The 13210-nt window shown below is 38.7% G+C and overlaps 1 protein-coding gene across 1 annotated transcript in view; it reads left to right on the forward strand.

The window, feature by feature from the left end:
* NKD1 (NKD inhibitor of WNT signaling pathway 1) overlaps window positions 1-13210 on the forward strand; it is a 138378-nt gene that overhangs the window by 61070 nt on the left and 64098 nt on the right. The window contains exon 4 of the mRNA XM_053699485.1: window positions 11400-11454. Within this exon, the coding sequence (XP_053555460.1) occupies window positions 11400-11454 (55 nt within the window). The remainder of the gene's footprint in view (window positions 1-11399; window positions 11455-13210) is intronic.

Below are 13210 nucleotides of genomic sequence, written 5' to 3' on the forward strand. Positions count from 1 at the left end.
GCCCGTGACAACCCTGGTACTAGTTTAATGTCCCATTCTACTATGCCTATAGTATCTGCCTAAAAGGAGACATAGATTTGTTAATTAGATAAGTTGTTATTGTTTTTACATATTATTGCATCCTAATTGATGTATGTATCTTGAGCTCATTACTATTATCTTAAGAAAGGGCCTAAGTGTTGTACTGTAAATCCACTCACCACGTGTATACTATACTATTAATGCCTGACTTTATATATAACCACCGATTCCCTTTCCCATCTTCTCGGCTACTTCACTGTTTTGATATGGATGGCTCCGCCCCCCCTTTTCTACCCTATATCTCAGAGCGGCTCTTTGCCCGCTGACTATCCCCCCCCCCCCCTTATACATAGTTTGAATTTTCATCTCATCATAAGGTCCAGGAGGGGCCTTCCTAAAGACTACCATATATGTTTTATTTCCATGACCATACGACCCAGACGTGGTTAGCTCAGTAGTCACCCCAATAAGCTATTATTATTACAAAATGGAGAATTCAGAAGCTCATGTCACTTACTATTTCAATCACTAATTTCAGTATAACCTGTTAATGTATTTTATATGTTTCTGTGTCTAAAATTGTAACACTTGTGACTGTTACTATCTGTTGTACTGTTTGAAAATCCTCAATAAAAAAATTATATTAAAGGGCCATGATACCCAAATGTTGAAACACTTGAAAGTGATGCAGCATAGCTGTAAAAAGCTGACTATAAAATATCACCTGAACATCTCTACGTAAAAAAGAAAGATATTTTACCTCAAAAGTTCCTCAGTAGCCACCCATTGTAAAGGATTTCTAAGCAGCAAATCAGTATGTCTGTCCTGGGACAGCTAAGAGAGTGAGCTTATGTGCACTCTCATCTTATTTCCCTATTCAGTTTAAGGAAGTTTACTATGAAATCTCATGAGATCAGAGTAAAAGGGTTCATGACCTCAGCACTGCTGATGCTGATTGGCTGCTGTTCATTTCTTCATATTTTTTTACCTGCAGCTGAGCAACAGCTGAAGTATATTTTTTACACAGAATTTACTCTGCTGAGCAGAGGAGATTGTGAGGTAAAATATCTTCCTTTTTTTACATAGAAATGCTCAGGTGATATTTTCCTGTTAGCTTTTTACAGCTATGCTGCATCAGTTTCAAGTGATTTAGCATGTGAGTATTATGTCCCTTTAAGCAAGTTTCAAGCAGAAACTGGTTTCTAGTTATTATTTTCCTTTATTTTCATGCACCAACATAAATTAAATAGATCAGTGTTTTTTAAAGGGACAGTATACAGATTGTAATTACAAGACATTTCTGTTGCCAATATTTGGCTAATATGATCTGATAGTGTTTTTGTTTTCAATCTTTTGTTGCACACATGATCATAAAATCAATTTATGGTAAATTATTCAATTCATTTGTGCTTTAGATATTTTAAAGATATTAGACTGCTGAGTACAACTACAGTAGAATGGTTATTACTCACCATGCTTTTGTGTTTCCTTGAACTAACCGCTCCCTTTAAAGCATTTCTCTTATTTTAAGCCATTGGTAAGTTGCATAATTATACTGGGCGCTGACATCTTGCTATGCGCATATTGTTGCATCCTGTGACAGAAGCAGTGCACCTTCAAAGATCAGTGACATAGCCGGTGTTCTAAAAGAAGTTGTATACCGCATAGGAATGTGTATGCCATTGTCACTTCCGGTGTCGTGAATCAGCTGCTGGAGGCCCAACCTCCTCGAATCAGCTGATTTAAACTACGCAACGGGTCGAGGAAATATATGGCACCACATTCCTGAGCGCACGTAGTATTGGGACCTGTACAGTGTGATGTGGTGAACAGCTGCACATATAAACATGTGGTCGCTCTTTTGCTACAGATTATAAAATGCCTAATGTGGAAACATTCATACACGTAAATATGTAATCACTTAGGGCATCTTTTTGAGGCTATGCAGCCAAAATGGGGAAAATCTAAACACATATATACAGTATAAGCCCCATTAGCACCCCCTGTAACCCCTATAGCACCCAATGTGTAAGTTATGTAAGCCCCATCAGCACCCCCTTGTAACCCCCATATGGAAAGTCGGCGGCACACGATGGATCACTGAGGAATAGGGTCGTTTGCGCATTGCAGATGACGGTCCATAAAATTCCGCGACCCGTTGTTTTTAAATAAGTCACCTTAAGCAGCTGTTTGTAGGAGGTTGGGCCTCTTGAGCATGCGCAGTGAATGCCACACCCCTCCAACAGCTGATTAAACGTCACCGGAAGTGACGTGGTATGCACATTCCTATGGTATACAACTTCTTTTAGACAGCTGTACGTTGCACTTTGGATTAGTTTACAGAAGAGTTACATATTTGTAACACACAAATATAAAAAAGCCCTTAGGTATAACATAAATCAGTGTTCTCCCCAGGACCTTTTTACCATTTTATTGGGTGCACCACACGGCTGATTTGATTGACCACCCAGCTAAAATTAGCTAATATTAAAATATTTCAATGATTTTGTATATAATATCATTAAATAATGTTAAATAATGCAATATTTTGGTGCCTTGGTAGTAGAAAATGTTATAATTTTACTAAACTTCCCTGCACCAGGTTAGTTCATAATGCAACCTGGCTGGCAAAATTTTCTGTGGAGAACACAGTAGAGCCCTGGTTTTCAAACCTGTTCTCAGGCCTCCCGAACAGGTCACATTTTGAGGATATCTGAACTGGAGCACAGGGGAAATAATCAGCTAATTAGTAAACACGGTTATTTTACCTGCTCTCATTCACGGTAATCCTAAAAATCTGGCCTGTTAGAGAGCCCCGAGGACATGTTTGAAAATCTGTGCTGAAGAACAATAAAAAAATGCACAGCTCCTGCTCTGTATTGTGCATGCTAAACTAAAGTGCATGATGCGTCTTGTCATGAAGACAACAATATGACTGATTGGTGAATGCGAGTGTAACACTTCTGTCACAAGATAGAAAATGATTTAAATTCCAAAATGTACCCAAAGTGATACATAGCTTGCAGTCTAAGGTTGCCACCTCAGACATGTTTTCCTGGACAGTTATGAGTTATACATGTTGCAGGGTGCGCAGAAGGGAACATGCATTGAGTCCCTGGACAGCACACGAATAGTGACCCTGAACAGCACTGTTCATGTTCCTCCCTGCACACCTTGCAGTATGTGTTACTCATAAGTGTCCAGGAAAATATGGCCGCGGTGGCAATTCTATTGCAGACACAGGGGGAAAACAACAGCATGCTTAGCATTGACTTTGCTTCTGTAGTGGTACCTAATAGTTTAAAGGATTACAACAGTTTGTAAATCTGTCAGTATGGAAAAAATATCATTGTAAAGTGTATGAAAAAGCAGCAGATTGCACTTACTTTTATTTGAAATTGAAGCTTCTTTAATCTAAAAAAATATTCAATTTTATCTTCTATCATCATAAATCCCAGCCCCTAAAATGGTCGTGTCTAGACCATTTCCTAATGTCCAATCACTGCACTCCAATTTTACATATCCATTTTGGCTCTGCGCATTTTCGAGCGTCTGCGCAATACAGCAGTACATTAATGCATACCCTCTATGGGGCTGTGAGGTCTTCAGTTTACTCCTGGGCATATTTCGCATGCGCGGGGGATCCGATTCAAGAGAGCATGCAGCAGCTAAGGAGAAAACCTAGGTTGCTCGCCGTGATTTGCTAATGCAATTTAGCCTCACAGTGGATTTGGAAATACACCAATTCTACACAGGGGATTTTACTGAAACTGCTACGAATCGAAAATGCAAGGTATTTGAACCATTTTAAAACATATATTCAAGTATGCAATGCAAGATTATAAAAAATTGCCTTTCACATCCCTTTAATATTTCTTTAAGTAACATTTATAAATAATACAAATGTTACAATATTGCAAAATATTACACACCTCAGTGTTCCAGCTACTGCATAATGCAACCAGGCTGGCAACATTTTTTGTGAAGAACACTGCAACTGGTTTTAACTGAACAATATATCATAGCCTTAAAGGGACAGTATATATGTGGCATCTAAAAGCAGATGCAATATTTATTACTGTTTTTTTGTAAACAGGCGTTTCTTATTGTTTGTTCTTATACATGTGGGTTGTGTCAGTGTCCACCAATAGAGCTGTGGGAGTTTTCTTTATTAGCCAGATAGCTTAAAGGACCAGTCAACACATTAGATTTGCATAATCAACAAATGCAAGATAACAAGACAATGCAATAGCACTTAGTCTGAACTTCAATGAGTAGTAGATTTTTTTTCTGACAATTTTAAAAGGTATGTCTTTTTCCACTCCCCCTGTACCATGTGACAGCCATCAGCCAATCACAAATGCATACACGTACCATGTGACAGCCATCAGCCATTCAAAAATGCATACACACTTATTCTTGCACATGCTCAGTAGGAGCTGGTGACTCAATAAAGTTTAAATATAAAAAGACTGCGCACATTTTGTTAATGGAAGTAAATTGGAAAGTTGTTTAAAATGGCATGCTCTATCTGAATAATGAAAGCTTAATCTTGATTGAGTGTCCCTTTAAAACCCACTAAGCAGGTCTGCACTTCCTGTTAGTTTCAAAATAAAAATAAACCTTTTTAACTTGTTTCAATAGTATTATTTCACATGCATGATAGAAATGTCATGAGTTTACTGTCCCTTTAAAAATGTAACAGTAGGCGTCTTTGAATAAAAAGAAAGCAATGCGAAAAGCTTTGAAAATTGCTTGGAAGTCTGAGAGCAAAGGAATGTTACAGAGTAGGCGCAGCACAGGAAATGTCTTGTAAATGGGAAATGGAAAAGCTGAGAAGAAAAACATGGAAGAGAGAGAGGGGATTTGGGAAAGGGGCAGAGAGAAATGAATTGTGACTAAAGTTTGGTTTTGGCAATAATCTGAGTCTCTGCCATTATCATTTTAGCTGCATATTCTGTTCTTCAGGAAGGAGCTATTGGGGCCCGGCTTTTGACATATGTGGCTTGGAACACTTTTTAAATCTCTGAATAATTGATTAATAACAGATCGTAGAGGCCCTGTCAGAGGAGGAAAGATTGAAATGTGTGAGGGCTGCAGGGATCTATTGCTTGCGAGATCCAGGAAGAGTCAAGAAAACAGTTGGATTTTTTTTATATCTATTTAACTATATATATATGTGTTACGGGTAAATTAAGAAATCCATAAACCGGACATTACCCAAACGGCTGTGGGTGAAGCCTGAAGTCCTGTAATTCCCCCAATCTACACTATTTATTTTGCCTCCACCAGGGAGGTTCAAGGAAGGCGCCCCACCCATCCTCTGGCATCCACCCCAAGTGAACCTTGGGGAATGAACACCCCAGGCGGAGGCAAAAAAGATAGTGAAGATTGGGGAATTACAGTGCATATATACAGTGCACATATATACTATATATGTTTGATGCAGTGACTCCGCACCCTGAGGGGATTTATGATCATACATCGGGCTTTACCCACAGCCGCTTGGGTAATGTCCGTTTTACCCGGGTAATCCTAAAATGACCCAATATCTGACTTTAGCCATAACATATATATATATATATATATATATATATATATATATATATACAAGTCGACCTGCACCACCCTATATATCAGTTAAATCCACTTATTTGTGTGTCCTGATTATTCCAATACACATCAGGGCACACAGTGCACGGGGGAGGATAATTTGATAGAATTATAACGGAAAGAAAAAGTGAGTTAATAACTATGACAGATACCGGCTACCCCGACTAGATAGCTCAGCCAAAGGGTCCTGCTTTCTCCCTGGAGCCTGAAGCTGTATAGCTGGAAAGTGATTATATCCAGAGCCCACCCAAATAACCAGACAAGATCAGTATTCAGGTGAAACAAGAACTGTGTTTAGTGGGAAACATACTCTGCTTATATACACACAGAAAGGGTCTTATCTGACTCCCAGATCTCCCGCCATTCCCTCCAGACAGTCCGGCACCTCCATAGGAGCCATAGTCCCATAGAGTCCCCACAGTAACTAGGTCGTGGTTTCGGGGGGCGGCACTTCCATTCTTGATCCTCAGATGCCACAGTCCAAAAAGCGTCATGATCCGTTACTGGGGACCGGAGTTACAGCCTAGTAAAGATATGGAGCTCTGGGGCAAAGGGCAGCTGAAGCGACCTGGGGTAAAGTTAGCAGGTGTCCGGCGTGATGCGGCCGGCCGGCAGTTTCAGGAGCCCGGCCAGCCGGGGAGGGGTTAGGCAGGTGTCCGGGTAATGCGGATGACTGGCAGTTCAAGGAGCCCGGGCCAGCCAAGATGGGTTTTCCCGGTCAGGGATCAGCTCTTTTGTGAGGAGGTTAGCAATATTAGGAGTCTGGGAGATCCTGTAAGCCATGAGAAGACCAAATCCGTTGTAAAGGGAGTGAGCTGGGCAGTAGGGGTTGGGGGGTAGCCTTGGCAATCTGGTATCTGTGAGAATAACAAACCCACATAGTTCCGTTTATCTGGCACCAAACTATAAAAGGTTAATTAATCATACTATCTAATTCAAATAGCAAGAAAAGAATGCAAAAGTAGTATCCAAACATTCATTAAGTATACAATCAATGCATAAGTAGTTTGTAAAGTTTATACACTACGATACTTTATTACCACCGTAAATACAAGAGCGTATGTGGGCTCACTTATATAAGATCTTTCTAATCAATTTGAATTCATTAGGGAACGAATGTTCAAAGTCCCAAAACTAGATCAAATATTAGGCTGAGACATTCTTATAAGTGGGAGATATTGCAGACCGAGGCTACTCTATGGGTTACTTAAAGGGACACTCAAGCAAAATTAAACTTTCATGATTCAGATAGAGCATGCAATTTTAAACAACTTTCCAATTTACTTCCACTAAAAAAAGTGCAGTCTTTTTATATTTAAACTTTTTGAGTCACCAGCTCCTACTGAGCATGTGCAAAAATTCACAGAATAAGCGTATATGCATTTGTGATTGGCTGATGGCTGTCGCATGGTACGTGTATGCATTTATGATTGGCTGATGGCTGTCACATGGTACAGGGGGAAAGGTAAAATTGTCAGAAAAAAATCTACTATTCATTTGAAGTTCAGACTAAGTGCTATTGCATTGTCTTGTTATCTTGCATTTGTTAATTATGCAAATCTACTGTGTTGACTGAGGTTGACTGAGGTTAACTGGAAAACAATCAATAGGAGGTTCCTGTGGCAAACAAGTATCAGGTAGAAGGATGATTCTCCACAAGTGTCCACTTGGGACCAGGGTCTCCTGAGCTGTACTTTATTTGTTTAACTGGGACATAAACACCTAGATTTGAAGTGTCTATGGTGCTAAAATAACTTGTAACAAATTTGTGCATGTATTTTTTTCATTAGAATCGCCTTTTAAAAAATGTTCTATCATGCAAATACAAGATCAACATTAAAGGGACAGTCTACCATAGAATTGTTATTGTTTTAAAAGATAGATAATCCCTTTATTACCCATTCCCCAGTTTTGCAAAACCAACACAGTTATATTAATATACTTTTTACCTCTGTGATTACCTTGTATCTAGGAACCTTCTTCCAGCCCCCTGATCACATGACTGTGACTGTTTATTATCTATTGTCTTAAATGTGGCATTGGTTTGTGCTAAATCTTAAATAACTCCCTGTGCCTGAACAGAGTGTTATCTATATGGCCCACGTGTACTTTCTGTCTCTTTGTGTTGAAAAGAGATTTAAAAAGCATGTGATAAGAGGCAGCCCTCAAAGGCTTAGAAATTAGCATTGAAGCCTACCTATGTTTAGTTTAAACTAAGAATACCAAGAGAAAAAAAGCAAATTTGATGATGAAAGTAAATTGGAAAGTTGATTAAAATTAAAAGTCCTATCTGAATAATGAAAGTTTAATTTATACTAGACTGTCCCTTTAAAGGGACATGATACTCAAAAATTGCGCACTCTGTTTAATAGAGTAGCATAAACAGTGACAAAAAAATCAGACAAAAACTTAAAACAAGCAAAGTCTTGTACAGCAGACAATATTAAAGATTAAGATTCCCTAGGATCAGCATCTTTAAGCAAAGAGAAAAAAATAAGTTGATCAGATTTACAGTCAAGGAGGCCTATTTATCAAATGTCTGTCGGACCTGATCCGACAGTGCGGATCAGTTCCGACAGACATCGCTGAATGCGGAGAGCAATACGCTCTCCATACTCAGCATTGCACCAGCAGCTCTTGTGAGCTGCTGGGGCAACGCCGCCCCCTGCAGACTCGCGGCCAATCGGCCGCCAGCAGGGGGTGTCAATCAACCCGATCGTACTCGATCGGGTTGAATTGTGGCGATCTCTGTCCGCCTCATCAGAGCAGGCAGACAGGATTATGGAGCAGCGTTCTTTAAACCACTGCTTCATAACTGCTGTTCGCCAGAAACACGGGGCCTCAAGCTCCATTCGGAGCTAATAGATAGGCCCCATAATGTAGAAAAAAATTGGTACCATGTGTGTCCCTTTAAACATTTTTCGTTTACAAGGTAAAGTTAAACATGTTTCAAATTATATTGACAATAACAGTAAATTAATATCTGTGCACAATTGATAACTCAGGTATAAGTTGCTCAGTGATGGATAAGGGCAATTCCCAAATCACCTCTAAAAGTACGTTTGTAGAGGTTTACTTTTTTTTGTTTTGTTTCACAAAAGTGACATTACTGCCGCATGTCACTATCTATCAGTGCTCTATATGTGCATAGAGCCATCTTTTTATTTGCTGGATTTGCACAGATCTTCATGTGCTGCACTTTCACGTGAAGTTTCCTGGCTCCAAAAAGAGCCCGAATGCGTTGGTGAGGGAGCAGATTTGGATCAGAAAAATAGGTAAACATCTGCAAATAAAAAGATGGCTGTATGCAAATATAGAGCATTGATAGACAGTAACATGCGACAGTAATGTCACTTTTGTGACACATCTAAAATATAATAGAAGAAATCTGGCTCCAAAAAGACTTGAATGCCATTGGTGGCAGACATTCTTTTTTTTGTACTGAAATAAAAAATACTAATTACTTAGAAAACAAAAACAAAACTGGATAACTTCTCCATATAGTCAAAAACAATGAACCAGCTCATTAAAATAATTCACATAATTTAGAGGGGGGAAAAATGAATGACTATCCCTACCACTAAAAAATGGTGGCGGCCATTTTTGGCATTCGTTGATACCTGAAACAAAGAATGCACATGTCTAGCTAAAGTGAATGTAAACTTTGATGAATGTGATGATACTAGACAATAACAAACCATCAGCCAAAAAACATCTGAATTTCCACCCAGCAGGTATTTTACTGACATGGCCGATATTTATAAGGTTCAGGTCAAAGTTGAAAAAAATAATAATGATATCATGGTGAAACATCTGCTAAGTTTATTGGAATCTAATTATACACAAATTATTATTTAAAATTAGTCCTAGCCCCTTTACTTCCTGATTTGCTGCGGAATCTATTGGCGCTCTACAAATAACCGATAATAATAATTTATAACAACCCTAAGCATGCTTAAGACGAGGCATGATGCCTTGATGTTTAAATATCACTTCCATGTCTGTTTTTTAAGATTTGTCTAAAAGGGACACTCTACTGAAAATGTAAAGGGTCATAATAGTAAAACATTTCTTAGAGAATGTGATTTTAAGACTATTGACCCTACACTACTGTGTATTTAACCATTACAAAGTGTTTAAACTCACAGTAGAAGTACCGATCAGGACCTGCCACTGATCCAAACAGCAGCGTTAGTCATACAACTCAGATGTGAAACTAATGCTTGCTTGATTAGCAGCGGTTTGTGCTTGGGACCAGCAGTGCTCAACGGGTCTCAAAAGGAACTTCTACTGTGTGTTTAAACCTTTCGTGGGGGTTAAGCACACAGAAATGCAGGGTCGATAGGCTTAAAATGACATGCTCTAATGAATTAGCGCATGTAATGTTTCGATTATTAATGCCCTTTAAATGCACATCAGTAGTGATGACTTTTAATTTGCACAAAACTTGCATACATTTATACATACACATTTATGTGAATAGCATTTACTGTTTGCAACTGTTCACTGCCCAGGAGGTAACATGCATTGTGTCAGTCCCAATGCTGTTAGTGTCACCACCTTCTTACTGAGAATGCTTGAACAGTTAAAGGGACACTCAAGTGAAAATGTAACTTTCATTATTTAGATAGAGCATGCAATTTTAAACAACTTTCCAATTTACTTCCATTAACAAAATGTGCACAGTATTTTTATATTTAAACTTTTTGAGTCACCAGCTCCTACTGAGCATGTGCAAGAATTCACATAATAAATGTGTATGCATTTGTGATTAGCTGATGGCTGTCACATGGTACGTGTATGCATTTGTGATTGGCTGATGGCTATCACATGGTACGTGTATGCATTTGTGATTGGCTGATGGCTATCACATAGTACAGGGGGTGGAAATAGACATAACTTTTAAAATTGTCAGAAAAAAATCTACTACTCATTTGAAGTTCATACTAAGTGCTATTGCATTGTCTTGTTATCTTGCTTTTGTTGATTACGCAAATCTACTGTGTTTACTGGTCCTTTAAAGGATGTGCAAGTCTCTTGTGGTCCTGTGCTCTTTAGGTCTTATGCATTATCAAGGGAATCAATAAGACTGACATAGCTTTTAGGCAAAGTATTTTTGCTTAATAAATTATATTGCTTCTAATCCAAATTAAAATGCACAAATGCAGGGGTTGACAAATATGTTTAAAATGTAGGAGCCAGTAAGAATGTGTATTTATATATATCTTTATGGTGAATACCCCAAAAAGTTTGGAGCAAGGTGTAAAATTCTATGAGCGAGTGGTTCACTGGCTCCTGGATTTGTCAAGCCCTTCACTAATGTACATTTCAAGTTTTGCAGTTTGTTTTATTTTTCTACAGTGCATTTTAACTATCTGAAATATAAAAAACTGTAAGTGGCTGCACTCTCCAATCTAAATACAGCTGCCTTGTTCCCAAGATCCTTAGCAGCTGAGAACTTGGGGCCTATTTATCATAATGCGAGCGGATATGATCCGATATTGCGGATCATGTCCACTGCACATCGATAATAGGCTGCTAGCACACTAATAGGCTGCTAGCAGGGGGTGTCAATCAATCCAATCGTATTGGATCGGGTTGATTTTCGGCGATGTCTGTCCGCCGCCTCAGAGCAGGCAGCGGTTTTTCCATACGGAACTAAATAAATAGGCCCCCTTATGTCATGTGCTTGACTACTCTCTAATATGCTTCAAAGTGAGTTTACTGTTTGTAACTAAACAGTTTTTTTTTTTGTATCTTCACAGGACCCATCAGATCTTTGCAAAGATAATATAGAAAATGAACATTTTTGTCTTGAAGGTAAGAAGTTCTACAGTAATGTTACTGAAGTAAAATGTCAGAATGGTGTTGGTCAAACATTTTGAAAAGTGTATCTGGTTTTTCTACAAAATTAACTAAATATTTTCAGAAGCTTTCCTCAAGCATTGTGATCAACACCATAATCTTTTGTGGTGAACACATATACATAGTTAGGAAAACATACATACTTTGTTGTTATTATGGAATTCCACATATAGCAATCATATTAGCGCTGTTCATGGAGCCACTGATCCAAACCGACCTTGGATTTTGTGCTCTTACTAATGAAGAAACACATTAATTTTCTGCTCAAACACTCAAATAAAAGCAAGTTACTTTCTTTTGGCCAGATTACGAGTTTTGCGTTATGAGCTGTGCGGTGCTAACGTGCAGTTCTTTATCACCGCTCACTTTCCTGCAGCGCTGGTATTACGGGTTTTTACAAACCCAGCGTTAAAAGACAAGAAGTGAGCGTAGAGCAAACTTGTACTCCATACCGCACTCCAATACCAGCGCTGCTTAAGTGAGCGGTGAGCTGTTTGTACGTGCTCGTGCGCGATTTCCCCATAGACATCAATGGGGAGAGCCGACTGAGAAAAAGTCTAACACCTGCCAAAAAGCAGTGTAAAACTCTGTAACGCAGCCCCATTGATTCCTATGGGGAAACACATTTTATGTTTACACCTAACACGAACCCCGAGTCTAAACACCCCTAATCTTACACTTATTAACCCCTAATCTGCCATCCCCGACATCGCCAACACCTTCATTATATTTATTAACCCCTAATCTGCCGCTCCGGACATCGCCGACACCTACATTATACTTATTAACCCCTAATCTGCTGCCCCCAACATCGCCGACACCTACATTATATTTATTAACCCCTAATCTCCCGCCCCCAATGTCGCCGCAACCTACCTAAACTTATTAACCCCTAATCTGCCGCCCCCAACATCGCCGCCACTATTCTAAATTTATTAACCACTAAACCTAAGTCTAACCCTAACACCCCCTAACAAATATAATTAAAATAAATATAAATAAAACCTACAATTATTACCTAAATAATTCCAATTTAAAACGGAATATTTACCTATAAAATAAACCCTAAACTAGCTACAATATAACTAATAGTTACATTGTAGCTAGCTTAGGGTTTATTTTTATTTTACAGGCAAGTTTGTATTTATTTTAACTAGGTAGAATAGTTATTAAATAGTTATTAACTATTTAATAACTACCTAGCTAAAATAAATACAAATTTACTTGTAAAATAAAACCTAACCTAAGTTACACTAACACCTAACACTACACTACAATTAAATCAATTCCCTACATTAAATACAATTAAATAAATTAAATTAAATTAGCTAAATCACAAAACAAACAAACACTAAATTACAGAAAATAAAAAAACAAATTACAAGATATTTAAAAATCCTAACGCTAACCCCCAAAGATTCACTTACTGGGAGAAGTCTTCATCCAAATGGCAAGATGTCCTCAATGAAGCCGGCAGAAGTGGTCCTCCAGACGGGCAGAAGTGGTCCTCCAGATGGGCAGAAGTCTTCATCCAGACGGCATCTTCTATCTTCATCCATCCGGCACGGAGCGGGTCCATCTTCAATACATCCGACGTGGAGCATCCTCTTCTTCCAACAGACTAACGACGAATGAAGGTTCCTTTAAATGACGTCATCCAAGATGGCGTCCCTTAGATTCTGATTGGCTGAATTCTATCAGCCAATCGGAA

The sequence above is a fragment of the Bombina bombina genome, chromosome 1 (assembly GCF_027579735.1).
Source record: "Bombina bombina isolate aBomBom1 chromosome 1, aBomBom1.pri, whole genome shotgun sequence".
NCBI classification, from domain to species: domain Eukaryota; kingdom Metazoa; phylum Chordata; class Amphibia; order Anura; family Bombinatoridae; genus Bombina; species Bombina bombina.